This window comes from Anarrhichthys ocellatus, unplaced genomic scaffold, assembly GCF_004355925.1.
Source record: "Anarrhichthys ocellatus isolate YVR2014 unplaced genomic scaffold, GSC_Weel_1.0 scaffold17, whole genome shotgun sequence".
Classification (NCBI taxonomy): domain Eukaryota; kingdom Metazoa; phylum Chordata; class Actinopteri; order Perciformes; family Anarhichadidae; genus Anarrhichthys; species Anarrhichthys ocellatus.
In genome coordinates this window covers 1,561,603-1,579,971 of record NW_022280047.1, presented here as the reverse complement: position 1 = coordinate 1,579,971, position 18,369 = coordinate 1,561,603, and the positions used below count along the sequence as shown (strand labels likewise).

Sequence of the window (18,369 nt, the reverse complement as noted above, 5' to 3'; positions counted from 1 at the left end):
AGCTTAGCTTAGCACAAAGACTGGAAACGGGGGGGAACAGCTAGCGTTGCTCTGTACGAAGCTAACGAAACATGCAATATCTTGTTTGCATGTTTGCATGCAGAAAACAACATAGTTTCAACATAGTTTCAAAACTGCTCATGGTTTTATATGCCGGACTTTTCCCTTGTCCGGGAGTAATTTCCTCAAAACATAACTTTCTTTGTTGAACTAAAGACACAAGATTCCATTAATATAATACCAATGTATTGATACTGTGACATAAAATTACAAATAATGTATTGAAGATTTTACAGAGGAAGATTTGTCCTCAGTGAGATAATGGAGGCTTGCTTGTAGTAAAGCAGGGAGAGTGAGTCAGTGTGTTGGAGTTATATAGTCATGCTTCTCTGTGGAGCACGATCAGACGAGAGGAAGGGAGACAGACAGACTTAATACAAAAAAAAAAAAAAAGAAACGCGGGGGTGTGTGATGTGAAAGGTCGGATGCTCTGCTGTGATGTTTGATCCCGTCCTCTTTTTCATCTCTCTCTTCTCCCTGTGTGATGTGGTGTCACAAACTCATACAGATTTTCTAATGTGGCCTCTGACAAAGGCCCTCCCCACACACACACACCTACACACTGAAAAACTCTCCCACCTGTCACCTTTTCCACAGTGCCAGGCTGCTGCCTTTTTGGCACAGGAGAGTCAGACCTTCAAGCTTTGCTCTGAACTGAGATTCTGAGAGTTAGGGTTTAAATCATTCGGTTAGCATTGATCTCCATGACTGAGCATTCACGCCTATTAAAGTCTTTTAAAGTCTGGATCTTGTCTTGTTAGACTTTGGTCTAATCCAGGGAACTCCGGTGGTATTCAAAGTATTTCAGAGCAGCCTGTTAGCCAGTGTTAGCCCTGCTGCCGTCGTAGTTCAGCTGCATAATGGGAGCTGTGATGGCCGCTCTCTCCGTGGAGGCCAGGAGGCGACTCTCTCGGCCGAGCTGCCTCTCTCACTGCGGCCACAGCGCAGCCAGGTACCATCGATCAGGTAGGCACTCGAATGGTTTCACCATCCGGCATTGTTATCTGTTTCTTTATTCACTCTTTTCTCTACTCATTCCCCCTCCATCACTCTGTCAAGTTGTCTCTCATTTCTTTTCACTCTTACTTCTTCATATCAAAGCGGTAAATCCACAGTAGTCTTGTTTTCATGGAGTTTGGATAAGTGAGCAGTTTTGTGGTGTGTTTGCACTGAACGTCCCAGAAATCACTTTGTGGTCGAACAGTGTGTTCAGGTCTATAAAATCCTCTCCTCTGTGGTAGAACATAGTTTCTGTAGGTTGTAATTTTTCAGATCGCTGGTGATGGGAATCCTTGTTCCTCTCTAATGTTAAACACTTCGCTTCATCAAATTACTACAAAGAAACGCAAAACAACCACAAAGATGCAAGTCAGAAACAAGACGAGATGCAACACGAAAAGCAAACTAACTAAAGGACACGAAAAATTATGCAAAATGATGCAAAGTTCCACAAAGAAGCGCAAAACATTCGCAAAGAGGCGCAAAATGATAGCTTTACATTTACTCGTTGAAATTTGATATGGCTTTACTCAATTTATTTAAAAGATGTGTTGCCATTTACGTTAAGATTATTTTACTTTTATAATTTTTTTGCATTGAAGTTTTTATGGAAAAAGGTTGTTGCACTGCAGCAAGTAAATCTAAGTAGAAGCAGGAGTAGAGCTATTACAAACCATGGTGTAGAATATAGAAAAGAAATCCATAAATAGATCTCCCAAACTACCTTTTAATCTATCGAGAATCGTCTCATTAGGTGCAGTCTCTATCAATCTTTCAAATGCAAAAGGCTGTAATTGAGTACTTTTGATACTAGTTCTTCATGTTGTTGCTACTACTGAAGTACTTTTACTGAGGTAGAGTTTTGAATGCCTTTTACTTGTAATAGATTACGTTTCCATGGTGGAATTTTACTCAGATCAAAAGGCTTTATAAATAATAATACCTATATTAATGTCCAGTTTTTGGCTGCAGGTTGAATCATCAATGTGTTACATGAGTGAACAATAATGAGCTGCATTTAAAATATGAGAGAATTGTATCATTGTAAAATATTACAGCGAGGAGTCATTTCTTTCTTTACGAATGCCTCAACACCCGTTTTTGTGTCGTTCCTGCGTCTCTCTCCCTCCGGGTGTGGTGAAGACTGAGGTGATCTTGCTGATGTGTCTGACCGAAAGGAAACCGTCTGGATCCTCTCTCCCTCTTTACTGACTGTTGTGTCAGCATGCAGCGCCAAGCCTACCTTTTAAAAACCCTTTAGTGTCCTAATGGCCTCCCCAGAGGAATGATCACGCACACACACACACATCACACGCATCACACACACAGTAGATCCCATAAACTCACTTCAGTAGCATCAATATACAAGAGAGCAAACTTAAATGCACATAAACAGAACCAAAACTCTCCTGTGATATCTGAAATGTAAATTTGACCTTCATCCGATGTAGAGATAGGCACCAAAGACTTATTAAAGAATAGTTACCGTAGAGACTGAAAATAGATTTTCATGATTTTATTATTGATGGTTGATTTACATTCTTCTGGTGAAGTGTATGAAGCAGAAAAAGAAGAGAGGGGAAGCTCCACCACCACCGCCTCACCACAAAGATATCGATCTCTCTCACTCTGGCCTTCCATCTGTGTCTGCTATCTCCAACCAAGTCAATGCATTTACACACACACAAACACACACACACCTCCATTCCCCATCTCATCTTGATGCATTAGCAAGTGCAGAGACATCAGTTATCCTCTTCTGACCTGCTGAACACACAAGTCACACAACCACATGTATACACACCCATGCTCACATACTCGAGAGGTTATCTATGACAAACTGTTGCACATATTCCAGGAATCATTACGATTTTTGAGAGAATAATAATATAATCACACATTTCTGATATTCAGGGTTCTTCTTTACAGATAAAAAATAAGATGGTCGAGGACGAGTTTGAGATGTGGGGAGTGCAGTGCCCATTTGGGGCGGAGCCGTTCAGAGCGCATGACTGATTGTGTGGCTCTCGGTATCGCTGCTCGCAGTGTTCTTGGGAACCTCTCATCACTTGTTGGCATTGTAGCCTTAGCATCTCCAGCATCCAGCAGCAAAAGTGAACTGCAGGCAATGAGCCGCGGCCTATAAAGGCCCTCTGTGGATGACATGCTCAACTCAGTTGGCAAAGCCCCGAAGCCCCGCCCACACTATATATAGTTAGATAGAGGAAATACTGAGTGCAAAGCAGGCCTCGGACCACAATATCTGTATGAAGAGACTGCTACCATTTCTTGTTGAAAAGTCAATCAAATTACTACAAAGAAACGCAAAACAACCACAAAGATGCAAGTCAGAAACAAGACGAGATGCAACACGAAAAGCAAACTAACTAAAGGACACGAAAAATTAAAAAATGATGCAAAGTTCCACAAAGAAGCGCAAAACATTCGCAAAGAGGCGCAAAATGATGACAAAGGTACGCAAAGCAACCACAAAGAGACACAAAACTACCAAAAAGACACAAAACTGTCTCTTTCTGACTAAGAAGATATTATATGATATTATTACATATTATAATATTTAAAGTTGTTTGTTTGACATTCATTTAATCCCAGTTACTTGTTGCTAAGTACCAGGGTTTTAAATGCAAGTCTTAACAGTCTGACCAGCCTTTAAAGCTGTGCGTCAGTCTGCCGCCACCCCCCCCCCATTCAAACGGTACTTTACCCGCCCCTGAAGAGGTGGATGTGGTGGAGAAATGAGGGACACTTTGGAGGTGGAAAGACGGAGTTGAGGAGGGGAGAAAGTCTGCGGTTGGCCAAAGTTATGGAATGACACGGGATGGAGGGAGGAGGAGGAGGAGGAGGAGGCACACTCTGGGGCGTAAAGGCGAATCAGATGGACAGACAGAGGAAAAAGGAGGAGTGCGGTGTAGAAAGGAGAGACCACAAGAAAGGACAGGATGGGTGGAGGGCTAAGGGTGGACAGGGCACTTCAGTTTTAAACCCCAGCCAGAGTGAGCGCTGACTAACTGAGGCGAGGGAGGAAAGTTGCAACCAGAGGCAGCAACATATAAGTTCAGGAAGCTGCAGAGAGACGGGAGTGATGGAAAAGTATGCCTGGAGGAGGAGGTTTCATTACCCACAGCCCTCCTCAGTTTGTCAGGATTTCCCTCACTGGACGCTGCTGCTGCTCTAAGTGCCTCCTCTCCACGGCCCTACTCTTCCATATCTGGACCTGGATTTGGACAAACAGTGAAGTGGACTCAATCAGACGGGACGGCAACGCCGAACTGAAATTTACAGTTAAATTAGGTCTCTGCTGAAAAGTGTTTGGTGGACCAAAGGATTACTGACAGAGGAAGTGGTTATTTGGCTGCATAAGTAAATGTCTTATGATTTTAAAAAATATTATTATTTGCGCAGTGTAGCGTCGTTCTACCCACTTTTCACGTTGCATGGAAGTTTCATTTTTGTATCTCGACTCATAGGTCTGTTTTAAAACATGATCTCATCCTAAATATTGTGAGCGCAAGCTGCTGAGACTAGAAAGTCTCATTGTCCTCAGCTTGCAGATAATTAGGATAATGGGGTGATTTACTTATAATTGCTAATGCGGTATTGCTGTTTTATGGCATGGAAGATGAGAAGACTTTTCTGTATAAAATCGTGTAAATGGACGCCAAAGTCTCTGCTTTCCACAAAAGACATTTTCATTTGCAACCAAGATGTGAATGATGGGTGTAAACTGTGACGTGAGGACTGATGATAGCTGTTTGGATTAAGAGGATGAGCAGCAACCAGCCAGTCTGAGCTCCTGACGGCACATGCAGGAGGAAAGTCTGCAAAGTGACTCTAAACGTCTCCTTTAATGCACCGTAACAAATGGCTCGTGACACAACCCCCATTTTCCCTTATGGGTCTAGAGAGGGAGGTTTTCCATATATGTCGGCTTCCACATATTTTCCACTTCAGCATCAGTGTTGACATAAGAGCCTCCTTCGTCCAGCCCCCCGGCCTGGTTCTCATGCCTCCTGAGCCTGGAAACAAACCCATGCCGTCACCCACCAACCAGACTTGATTCCTGTCACTTCTTGGCTCACCTCTGTTGAAAACACTTGCTGTCGGCTAGCGGGGCCCAGCACCCCCCCATCGTCTCTCCCCGGGGCCAGGCCTTCTCGTGCAGGCTTGGCCCTGAGTGGGTTCCCCCTGTCCTGAAGTCATGGGGATCCAGGGCATGGAGCTGTTTGCCATCGCCGTGGTCCTCATTCTTTTCATGGCAGTTCTCAAGCAGTTTGGCATCCTGGAGCCCATGTCCTCTTTTGAAGGTAAGGGCCCACTTGAGGCCCCTCTACTGGCTCTGATGACCCCTATTTAACATTTACTGTACACGCAATAAACATTCAATGAAAGGTTTATAACACACTATAATGTAATTATATGTAGTTACAAGAACGTCGTTAAGTGTTTATTAATATTAATAAGTAAGTCAATGAAGACACATTTTATACAATGACAACTGAGTTTACTATATTGTCATTCCTTATCTTTTTATACACCAGCCTCCACAGGATGAATTATAGTCAAGTACAATAATAAACGCTTATACCAGCTTACAACTACATTATAGAGTCATATAAATATGTATTCAATGTTTATATACTGCTTATACATGCTAAATAGAGAGGTGAAGTTAAAGTGACAACCTTTAAACTCGAGTCATGTAAGTCTTGTTGGAACATTTGGTAAAAAAAAACATCAACAACATATTGTTGCTTTATTTCCAAATTTGGTGATGAACTGAAAGATAAAGTGTTCCTTCCTCTACTTCCTCCCACTTCTAACAGTAATTATCTACGAGTCACCTTTTCTTTAAGTTTAGCTGGTGTATAATACATAATGATATGAATATATTTTTTGCTAACTTTAAATAAAATAATTGCCCCCTGCATCCCTAACTGACCACACATGTTTTCCGTGTACAGCATCCTCGAATGAGTTTGAATTCAATTATTACACATGGTTATGAATTGAACTACCCAGCAGCCTATTAAGACCCCTAATATCTTGCCTACACATTAATGCATCAGTGATGATAATAAACCAATAAAATACATACTTTTTTTTACGTAAGTAATATTCAAAGCCTTTTTATATTTTAATGTTGATTGTTTTATCAAGGTAAGGGGTGGGAGTACTTCCACCACTATGATCAAGTATTTTTTTCTAGACAATTCCTCCTATTTTAATAGTAAAGTAAAGCCAACTGTATTTATATTACACTGCCAAAGGGACAACATTTGAAAATTAGCCTTTCACATTGTCCCTTTGTGTATGTCCAATAAATGAAGCTGATCATGTAATCTCAATATCGTTACACGTCATCTCTCCCTGCTCCGACCCCTTATTCCCTGTCAGCTCTCTATTATGTAATAACGAAAAAAATAAACATTTTGCTACAGCTACATTAGCATTTATTCATTTATTTTTTTCATAATTGAAAGTAATGGACCATCTTCAAATCTATGTATTGCATCAGTGTGGGTTAATGGGTAGTGTTGTTTTGTTTGCCTACTAAGAGATATACCATAAAACCTTGATGGGCCAGTAGACGGTGTACATGTGGGACAGTGAAAGAGACATGAGAAGCTGCTCTCTGAGCGATGCAGTTCCCTTTGATTAGAGTTTTGGGCTGAACGCCAGCCAGTCAGAGTGCCCCGGAGTCAGTGAGCCAAGACAATTACAGGAAGGCTCCAGTCGGCACATTAGTGCTTCTCATATGGCTCTGCATCACAAGTAATAAATACAACAAAAAAAACACCAGTAATGTCCCTTCATAATTTATCACTCCTCTCAATCGCTCCAATATTAAACCCACCAAAAACAACCCCACTCATCTTCCTCCTCCTCCTCCCACTGTGGCGGGGCCTACACCCCGGTTTAGCATTACTTCCCATCAATTATACATGCAGTATCGAACAGGCTTTCTCTGAGGCCGCCTAAATTTGGAGCCTGGAGTACTCCTCCAGGACTCTGAAGGACACCGGCCATCCCTCAGCAGCCTCCCAAGCTCTCATCATGCGTCTTCAGTCCTGATTCCAGCCACTTCCTTACTTCATCACCTCCTCGTGATACTGCAGCTTCAGTATCTCATCAACATTTTAACTTGTTTGGCAGCAGATATTTTACATTTGTTGTCTCTCTCCAAATGTTCACCTGTCTTCATGTCGGAAAACAGCTGAGAAGTAACTCATGATGGTCGTACTTTTCAGGGTCCAGACGTTGAGCTCTTAGCTGACCGGCCTTGGTCAGAAATAGACTCTAAACGCAGCCCTGCGATACATTTCAGCTTAGCGGTGATCACAGTTGTTTTTGAGGCTCTCGCTACTGATTCAGTTCTGCAGTCAATTCGTGATGTTTCTTGCCTGTTAGATATTTGCCAAATGACCTGTAGCTTGAGGCTGAGATTCCACCAAAGACATTGAGTGAGGTCATGTCCTCTGAATTAATTTCTGCTAATTTGAGAGGTTTAATGACATAAAAAGATAGTGAAAAATGCCCTGAAAATTTTATTTTTCTCTTCAAAAACTCAAATATATTCATTTTATAATGCAAGACAAGGAAAAACAGTCAATGTCTCACATTTAGGAAGCACAAACCATCAACAGTTAATTTACCAATTAATTGTCAGTTGATACATGTTTTAGACTGATTGTGATATTCTTTAAGATTTGAAGTATCTTAAAATGTGTCTGTTTTTAGGGGGGAAAGAATTTAATGAAAGGGATTTAGAAAACATTTCCATACACACCTTAAAAGAAAGAAACAGTTTTTCATACTCCATCATAGGGAGTTAAAACAAACCAAAACTGGACTCCTATTGAGATCTTGGCTACTACCTGGAGCACCATTATAGCCCCTTTGAAACTAAAGTAGTGGCATAATGTAACTTTAAAATGCCAGATGTTAAAAAAGCTGATTCAGGCTTTTTCTGAAAACTTTGGAGGGGTCTAGTGGTGTAAGCTGTGTTCCAATGTAACTTTCATAAGAACATAAACACAATCAAAAAAGAGAATTAAACGCATTAAAAGTAATCTATATTATAACGTAAGAAGAAACTCTTTTAAGTCCCCCTCCATTCAAAATATAAATAATTGTTCGAGCAGAGTATTTTTATAAGTAATAAATATGTCTGGAGGGGATCTTTGATACCGTGTACCCAGTTTTTCTACATTTAGCATCAGCAGCGCATTAGATGTCCTTTATCAATCAACAATCCAATCAGGTCTGGGAGCTTATTTGTTGCATTATTTATATCATCGGCACTCAAGAAAAGATCCTTTGATTTTTGAAAATGCACACATTGACCAACCCCTCGGCCCCTTTGATTGTTGTTTCAGTCCCGTCCTCTCTGCTTGGATGTCGATTTTGGGCTCAGTCCAGCTTGGTCCTATTTTGGGAAGACATCTGATGCCAGAGGTAGCCTTGTCTAAGACCTACAGAGGTATTCTGAGATTCTCTGATACCGACATTTGGTATTTGTACTCCACATTGGTGCAGGATGAGTAACATCGATATACTGTAAAGAGATGTGAATGAGTTGTTTCTTACGTTTATTTGTGACTTGTTTGCTCATTCCCATGTTTGTCAGGCATAGATCATTCAACCAGTGGGGGAATGTAACTAAGTACATTTACTCAAGAGCTGTACTTGAGTGCAACGTTACGCTAATGTACTATGCTTGCAGATTCAGATTATTATAATTATTATTATTATTATAAGTCTTTTTTTGCCTTTTGCCCTGGGTTTTGCCTCTCGGGTCACACACAGTCGACCCTGCCTTATGGGTTGAGTTTGTGTCGGGGCTGTATATATCCTGACAAGAAATCTGCAGGTAAAACTCAGGACTGAAAAAAGGACTTTCATGTTTCAGGCCTGCATGTTGAAAAAGTCAATATTCTTCTAAAAATCAGGTCTCTAAATGAGACTTGACGTGATGAAGTCTATCCCTCTATCTTGTCTTTTTTTAGTACAGACTGAGATTTGGAAAACACTTGACATATTGAACGAGAGGGTAATTCTGTGTCCCATTGGACCCCATATGCTCGAATCAAAATACCTCAATTGTGAATAAAGAGAGAAAGAATCACTTTTCTGAATCTGGGATGATGTCACCCGTCCTGAAGTCCTGTGGCTGCACAGTCCCCTGTTGTTTCATCGGTCTCCACTAGAGGGAGCATGTCTTACAGGAGTGTGCGTGTGTGACACAGTATCAAATCTGTGTTAGGGACCCCAGGAGAGACGCGGGGAACAATTAGAAAGTGGATCACTGAGCTGACTGGGAAAATGGGATCCAGGACACCTGTTGACCTTTTCTCACCACCTTATCTGGCTCCTTAATGACAAACTGGCTAATGTGTCACATTTAGAAAAACAATATTACAGTCTTTAGTTAGTTTTGTCCCCTAAAAGCTGTGATATTTAGTGCTTTGCTGTCTTTTATTTCATTATTTTGATGAAACGGGTAGAATTGCAGCTAGTTCCTTGGGGGGTTCGCAGGTTAATTAGCAGAAAAGAAGATGTGAGATAGAGGGAGGGAAGAGATGAGGAAGCTGCAGAGCATCACTCATTCAGTCAGAGGTGGATTTTGGAAGTCATTTTTTTCATTTGACAAGAGTTTTGTCACCAGCTAGAGGAATAATGTTCATGGGAGGATTCCCAAACCAACTGACTGCTGGTGCCAAAACAACCTAATGTGTGATGTGACAGTTTTTGAGCTTCCTCTCTATCTGATTGGATTTCCCATGGATTAACGCTGTAGTCCAGATTTTTGGCTGGGATTGTTTTTGTATCTCTCTCTCTCTTTGGTGATATTTTTTACAGCAATAATCTGATTCACCTGACCTTAATAAAGGAGTTGGTCCATCAGACTTGGTTGTGGAGAACATGGAAAGATCCATTCGAGCAGCAGAGAGCAGGGGTGGGGGAAGAAAATGCCAGTCAATTAAAAAGGTAGAAGGGGGGAGCTAAATAGAGTAACATGTGGCAGAAAAGGAGTGATGAGTGAGTGACACTGTTCCAGAAACAGGAGGGGAAAGAGAAGAAGACCGGAGAGAGTGAGACCCAAAGAGACAGATGGATTGAAAGAGAAAAAAGGTGTTTCGTTCAAGTCCAACTATGTAAAAGAGGAAAGGAAAGAGAAGGACCGTGGAGGGGAAGATAGAAGAAGAGGGGAAGATGAGTGTGAGGTGGGAGACGGAGGGACTCCAGACTGTTGGCATCGTCTGCCTGGTGATCATGTTCCTCAAACTGATGCACCTGCTGGGCCTGATCGACATCACTGAGACCGGTGAGACAACCTGGGTGAGGGGCAATGACGAGGAGGAGGAGGAGGAATCTGGAGTTACATTTGTTGTATTTTTCATCCACTTGGAGGATATTTGTGAATGCTGTTTGTAATGCAAGTCTGGAAAGTTGTAAATGATGAGAGGAGTAGAGGAAGTGAAATGCAAAGAGTGTACGTAATAAAGAACCTTTTTGGTTTATCTGGGATCCTTTCAAAGGCTGTTATGTAAAAAACTGTTTTCACTTTAAGAATAAGGCATAGATAGGCAGTTTGTTATTGTCAGCAATGAAAAGATACACCTCACACTTATTGTCTCTCCCCTGTGTGTCTGTTGATCTCGGCCCCAATAACATCAATCTTTTACAAAATGGACACAAATATATAGTTGTATTTCTCTTCAGTAACTTCCAAAATAAGCTTGGAACTGTAGTTTTGTATTAAATGTTAGTCAAACAGGAGTAAAGAGTAGCCTACATTTGTTGGGACTATTTTCAGCTGGGCATGAATACACGTTTGGTGCCCCAGTAAGCGTTTATGGCGCCATGGAGCCGGTTTTTCGTATCTTCAAACTTAGCCTAGTTTACTAAGTGGACATTTACACCCGGTCACTGCCAGGTGTAACAATTGTCGTGTAGCTAACTAACAAAGCTAATGCTAGCGTGCTAATATGTGAGCCGTTTAGAGTGAAGATTAAAAGAGACAATATGGAGTACGACTTACATATCTGACCTGAAATGTGATAAATGCTCTTAAATGAATGAGTAGACTATAACCTCAGTTGGGTTAGCATAATCACATATTTCCCTCTCCTTCTTAACTGTATACAAATAATGTTAACTTGGAAACATATATTTCTCTGTGTATGTAGACATGAATACAACTAAGAAACACCTGCGTAAACAAAAGATGTAGGCCCATCTTTAGCCTCTCTAAAACTGTAGTTTTTGAAATAATGCTAGCTTGTGATGCTGCAGTGACTTCCTGTTTACATACTTACTCATTGAATAGAGCCGCAGATGTATGCTAGCAACCAACACATTACTAAAGTCTTCACTAGCTGATATGTTTTAATGGTGCAGCCTGATTTAGTAAGAAGTTTGGAACTTTGGGATGGATGGTAGAAATAGGAAAGATTTCCATCTTAATGACTTGCAAGTATGTCGTGTGAGAACTTAAACACTGTGCGTTGACAATTTAACACCATATCCATTACATGTGGCTTTAATTACAGTGAACTGTGGTCTTTGGTTGATGTGAAACGTTCATATTTGTTTAATTAAGTCTGATATATCTGAGCTTTCAGAAAAATCTGTGTTTCCCAGTCGTCGTTACAACTTGGAAGTTGACACGGATGGTATTTACGAGTTGTAAAATTTGTAATTACGATAACTCAGATAAAGCGGTGGTGTAGAGTGCTGCAAGGATGATGTATCTTTGTAGGCCAACCCCAGAATATCAGCACTCTGTTAAATGTAAATGCAAGTTGACACTGAGGTGATGAGAAGAAAAAGAAAGAACTGGCAGAAAAATGATGATCAATCAATTTACACCACAGACAAATCATCTCAGTGAAATATTTTGACTAAGAACATTTTAACACAAGGTCGACTTACTAGCAGATATGGTTGAAAGGTCAACCTTGAGTTGAGATAAGATTTTTATGTCAAACTGCTGTTTTCATGGTCAATAATGAACTTTAATGCTCCAAGGCAACCTGCTTTTAGGTCATGACATAGGCATATTGCATTTCATATCAAATTACTATTTGTTTGGAATAAAGCAACATAGAAGACCTACTTTTTGTTTTACACATTTTATCATGTGGAGCATTCATCTGGTGGAGCAGGTCAGAGGTCGCCTGTCTCTGTCTTATTCTTTTTGATGAACAATACGATATTACACAAGGGTTTCAGCTCCCTCTGCTGTGGTTTTGGTTTATGTTTCACAGAAATATCATATCTCACTGCTCTGCTGGATGTTTTATCAGAATATAGCGTGAGTCTCTTTTCCTCTGGACCGCTCAGCGTTAAAAACCTCTGTGTCTGATCTGACTTGTTTTCTTTCTTTTTCTTTCTTTCTTCCTCTTCCTTTCATCACTCTCTTATTCTCTGTTTACTCTCTTTCACTCCATCTTGATGTCATCACCCCCTCCTTCCTCCACCTCTGTTCTCTCTGTCTAAAGATGGTGAGTATAGTACCAGTGTATACCCAACCCAACTTCCCTCCCTCCCTTCCTTTTTTTTTTTTTTTTTTAACTTTTCCCAGTTGTGCAGTGCTTTCTCTTAGTGTGTGTCAACTGGTAACCAATAATGTGATTTACTCTTTGATTGAATTTCTCAAATTCAGATTTTCTACAGTGTCTTCTATTTTGATACTTATTTGGTGACATTTCCGCTACAAAGAAAGTACCTCCCCTCCTTTTTTTTGGCTGCATTTTGCTCCTCTACAGTTTTTTGCTAAATCTCTCTCTTAAAATTGTACGTTTTCCCCACCTGCTCTGCAACAAACGCCTCCCTGTTGAATGTGTGACCCCCCCCCCCAAATGTCGACCTGCATCCACACACTTAATGTCTGCCGCATCCTCCCTCTTTTTCCTCTTCCTGTCTGTCTCTCCATTCCCTGTTCTGTCTGTCTCTCTCTCCCACAGACAGCAGCGACAGTGACCTGGAGCTGTCGACGGTGCGTCACCAGCCGGAGGGTCTGGACCAGCTGCAGGCTCAGACCAAGTTCACCAGGAAGGAGCTCCAGTCCCTCTATCGAGGCTTTAAGAATGTACGTCCAGCTGCAAAGACGGTCTTCGTTGCATTACCGCCGTTGCTATGCTTTATATAGACTTGAATTATACTCTATGTTTCTGCTTTTTCCCTTCTTCTCTTGAGCAGGAGTGTCCCAGTGGGATGGTTGATGAGGAGACATTCAAGACCATCTATTCTCAGTTCTTTCCCCAAGGAGGTTAGACATTAAAACAATCTCTCCTCTCTTGTCCTTCCTTGTTAGGGACCGCACCAAAATTATCTGAAATATTATCTTTAATTTTTCCATGTCCTCAGTTTGATTTCATTGTTTTTTTTTTTGCGAGATTTGCCGTTACATTTTTTTTGAATTGATACATCCAAAATAGGACAAAATTATCATGATGTATGAATATTATTTATCCGCTTTGAGGACTTTATCGGCCTTTATTATTATAAATTTAGTGAGATATAAAAGTATAAAGTGACATGGAAATACTCAACTAAAGTACCTCAAAATAGTACCTACAATACTTGAGTAATTTTACTTTACACCGGTGTTTTTAATGACGGGCTGTATTTCCAAGCAGCTCTTAGGACGAATGTGTCGACATTGAGAAGCGGCAGATACAGCAGACTAAATCTATCACCTTGCCTCCTTTTGTGCACAGATGCAACCACGTACGCTCACTTCCTGTTCAACGCATTCGACATCGACAGAAACGGCTCAATCCGCTTTGAGGACTTTGTCATCGGCCTGTCGGTGTTGCTCAGAGGTTCGGTCACTGAGAAGCTCAACTGGGCCTTCAACCTCTACGACATCAATAAGGACGGCTGCATCACCAAAGACGTGTGTGACATGATTCATGGGAGATCCCGTGTTTAATCTTGTCTTTCGTTGGCATATAGTGCAGCTAAGAGCGTTGTAAATAGATAGTTGAGGTAACTCTTTCGCTTTGCTTCCGTCCTCTTCTCTTCAGGAGATGCTGGCGATTATGACGTCAATCTACGACATGATGGGGAGGTACACCTACCCCTGTGTGCGAGACGAAGCGCCCTCTGAACACGTGGACAAGTTCTTCCAGGTTCTGAATGCACACAAATCCAAAACACACAAGCACACTGTGGTGGAATGTAACTAAGTACATTAACTCAAGTGCTGTACTCAAGTACAGTTTTGAGGTACTTGTACTTAACTGGAGTGCTCCCATTTTATGATACTTAATACTCCACTAGATTTTGGCGGCAAATATTGTACTTTTTGCTTTTATTTGACAACTTCGGTTACAAGTTACTTTGAAGATTTACATTATTAATACATAATATAAATCAACATATACATGATGATGGATTATTATGGATTAAGCCCAGCAGTATATAGAGTAGGTTAAATTAGCCACACCTTTACCAGCTGCAACATTTAAGTGATGTACACATTAGTTCATCACTAATTATAATCCAATAATATGATATACATTATTCTGAAATAGGCCATTCTGCATAATGACTACTTTTACTTTTGGTACTTTAACTATATTTTTATACTAATACATTTGTACTTTTACTTAAGTGAAATTTTGTAAATTATCTCTAATGTTTCCTTTCTCTCTGTTTTTTTTTCTCCTGTATTTTTCCAACAGAAAATGGATAAAAACCGAGATGGTGTAGTGACCATTGAAGAGTTCATTGAGACCTGTCAGAAGGTGACTCTTTCACCCTGTCCCACACACAAACAGACAGACAGACATTAAGAACTAAATGAAAGTTACTCATCAACACAAATACTGTACTACAGGTCAGGGTTCAGGATCAGGATAAGGAGATTTTATTTCCATTCAGACGTGTATGGACATTTTGTACATGAAAGGGGACAAAGAACAAAACAACTCAGGTCCTGATCGCGTCTCTTTCTGTTATTGTAATACATGATGTATTATTGCTGAGATCCACATTTACACAGACGGGAAAGCTTCACTCATATTTTGAAGAAATACCCAACTTTCTCAGACGTCCTTCTGAATCATGCACTCTTAGAAATAAGGGTTCCAAAAAGGTTCTTCCTGAAGGGCTAAAGTTCTACCCAGAACCATCTGCTTCTGAAGAACCCTCTTTTAAATCAAGGGTTTTTCAGGGGTTCTTTATAAGACTATGGGTTCTATTAAGCACCCTTGTGAACCTTTACTTCTGAGAGTGTATCCTCCCTCCTTTTATAATAGTAGTTTGTTTTTAAACCTCTTTAACTCTATTTCCTGCCAACCTTTTATTCACACGATCACTGTGTTGTTAAATTAATACTATCTGGACAATGATTTTCAAACCAACGGGAAACCTAATTTCCATTTCTTAAGTTGACTTTCATGCAGTATTTCCAGACAATCTCAGGGGCTCATATAATTGTCAGAATAAAGCTCTGATACTTCTACCTCATCAGCTGCTCTAAATTTTCAGCTTTATTTTGTTTTATTAATCTTCCTTTTAAACCTTTCATTGCCCAAAATGATGTTGCTCAAACCAACATTCACAGAAGGAAGAAGAGTAAGAAATGGAGGAACAGCACAAAAGCCATTAGTTGTTGGTAGTTTTGGTGGTTGAGAATGATCCAACCTCATTATTCTACTCTTCTTCTATATGGATAGAAGGGACGGTAAATGCCTAAATTACAAATGAAAAAGTAGTTTAAAGACTGAAAAACTGACGAAAACGCCTCAAGCTATAAATTATGCACATTCTACTCCTTCATGTTGAAATATATTCCATCATTAATTAAAACCTTTTTTTTCATCTTCAACACTGCTGCAGTTAGGTTCAGTGTTTGACTTTCTTAAGAATAAGTCTCCATCTGTGTTTGTTTTTTTATTGTTAAAGGAGAAGTTCCCCCAATAAATACTCAAATATTGTTAATTTAAGCCAGAATTTAACGGTAAAATGCATTATTTCCCATACGGTGTGCCCATTAGGATTTTCTTAATTCCTTCTAGAAAATGAACCATGACATATCAAAAAAAAATGTAATTTCACAATATCAAATTACATTTTTCGGTTCGGGCCACATGATGTAGCTTTTATTTGCTTCTTTGAGCTCAGATAAGTCAATCGACCTCACTGTGGATCTACAGTTCACCATTACTGTTTGTTTCTGCTGTCAGTCAAAAGTCCACTGAAGTCCACTTCTCCCAGACTGCAACTGAATCACAGAAACATGCTTTCACAGCTCCAAAAGCTGTAAAATGTTAATTGGGTAAGCGTGGGCATAGGTCTCGACACATGTTGCAAACATTGCCAGTGAGGGAAAAACTTGTTTTAGCTTGTGAGATGATCTATCCATGTCTTCGACCCCAAACTCAAATATTGGGCCATAAATCTGCTGCAATGTTGCAGCTGTTCTAACATGCCTCAATCAATAAGAACCAAAGGAATGAAAAAAAGAAAAGAATTTAGCTTCTCTTTAAGAGAAATTGACAAAAAACTTAAAATTAGCAAATTTTTCAACAATATTAATTAATATTAACAAAGAGATAAAAAAAATGTAACATAATTGACAGGATGAGGACTCAAAGTTGTTTTCTACTACTCTCTATTATCTTCAATTCAAACTGTCCACACTAAATTACAGATTCATTTTGTTTTTTACACTTTTACTGCCATACAGCTTTATACAAAAACTGTTAAAAACGTTATACAACACAAACAATACACTACAAACTACCAGCAGCCAGAAAAAGCTGGACCTGATGTCTTCCTATGTTTTTGGACAACTAGACACAATAGACAAATATTGAGTTATTTGTTTTAAGTATTATGTCTAAAATAGTAAAACAAATGAACCAGAACTTTTGTTGACTTCAGATTTATGGTGACAAATATTTTTCTTCTTGTTTTTCCAGGACGAGAACATCATGAACTCCATGCAGCTGTTTGAAAATGTGATATAAGGAAGCCCGACTTTCACAACTCACACACAAGCACAGCTCACCCACCTCACCCACACCTCAAACTCATCCTGCCGAATAACATAGGTTCTGTAAAAACACAGGAACTAGACGTTTTTGTTTTGTTTTCCTCTTTCTCGCTGCACTCCTTTAGCTGTATCTTACAACTGCTTTTGGACTAAAAAGGACTACAGACAGAAGAAGGGAAGAGCTTCCTGAGTAAAAGAAAAATCCCCGTCTGTCCAGTGTGGTTTTTTGTGTCCTCAAATGAAGAAACAGAAGAGCTTCTTGTGTCACACAAAAAGAATCAACGACAACCAACAAGGAATGAAGAAGCTTACAATAATCCCCGGTCCTGAGCACACAAGGATATTAGCTTGAACACTAATACGCCAAGTCTCTTTCTCACACATGCACACACACACGCACACACAGACCTGCTGTTTCCTCAAGAGTTTTTAGAGCACCGGATGAAGTGAACTAAGAGAATAAAAGGAGAAAAAAAAAGAGAAATGAACTTAAAGCATGGTTGTCATCAAATATGTGATGTGGAATTAGCTTGCACTACAGTTTTATGACTATGTATTATATGCGCCTGAAGTAAAGGCACTGTAGATACCTGCGCCTGATACACCGCTGGTGTGTATGTATATATGTATAGTTAATAGTTGTACATCACCTTGTACTGGTCTCATCTGTGCTGCACTGGTTGATGGAATGGGACCAGAAGTGAATATTTGTTTTAGAAGTCTCTGTTTAACATCATGTTTAGGAGCAGTTCTTCAAAGATTAATCAAATATTTCTCCCTTTTTTTATTCGTATTTCTGAAGATTATACATTTAGCTGGTCGGATTGGAAAAGTGAGTCTGTACGGTACTGTGAAGAAAACAAGAGGACAGTTAAAAAGTGTGTTCCTGTGCTGAATTAAGGCTTTATCTGGGTTCCTCAGTACCTACGAGCATGCTGACTCTTAAGTGCCACAGTATTATGTACAATACAGTAGGACCTTTGTGATGTCGGTTTAATTAAAGACGCTGTCGACAGCTGCGACTTCTCCTCTTCAATGCGTCCTCTCACTGCATCCTGCGTTCAGATGAAGCAGCAAACACTGTGGGTGTCCAAACATCAGGTTACCTTACTAGAGTGACATTAACCCTTTCAGTCCGGGGCCAGAAACTGTGTTTTCCATTTATTGGCCTCTCAAAGTCTCTTATTAGCTCCACACATAAATGTATTGCACGTTTTCTTTTTCAGAATAACCAGGGCTGTTTTAAACTGAAGATTTATGATGGATTATATTAGGGC

At 40.1% G+C, this 18,369-nt stretch overlaps 1 protein-coding gene across 4 annotated transcripts in view; it reads left to right on the top strand.

The window, feature by feature from the left end:
* kcnip3b (Kv channel interacting protein 3b, calsenilin) overlaps positions 1–18,114 on the top strand; it is a 36,837-nt gene extending 18,723 nt beyond the window's left edge. Inside the window, exons 1-8 of one of the 4 annotated variants that reach the window (XM_031856304.1) lie at positions 934–5,384; positions 12,585–12,587; positions 13,050–13,174; positions 13,285–13,354; positions 13,806–13,984; positions 14,115–14,219; positions 14,775–14,837; positions 17,019–18,114. In XM_031856304.1, the coding sequence (XP_031712164.1) occupies positions 5,279–5,384; positions 12,585–12,587; positions 13,050–13,174; positions 13,285–13,354; positions 13,806–13,984; positions 14,115–14,219; positions 14,775–14,837; positions 17,019–17,066 (699 nt within the window). In that variant the 5' untranslated portion in view covers positions 934–5,278 and the 3' untranslated portion in view covers positions 17,067–18,114. Of the gene's footprint in view, positions 1–4; positions 10,406–12,584; positions 12,588–13,049; positions 13,175–13,284; positions 13,355–13,805; positions 13,985–14,114; positions 14,220–14,774; positions 14,838–17,018 lie in introns of those variants that run through there. The other 3 variants (XM_031856303.1, XM_031856305.1, XM_031856302.1) reach the window with 3 other exon arrangements.
* Positions 18,115–18,369: the final 255 nt, after the last annotated feature.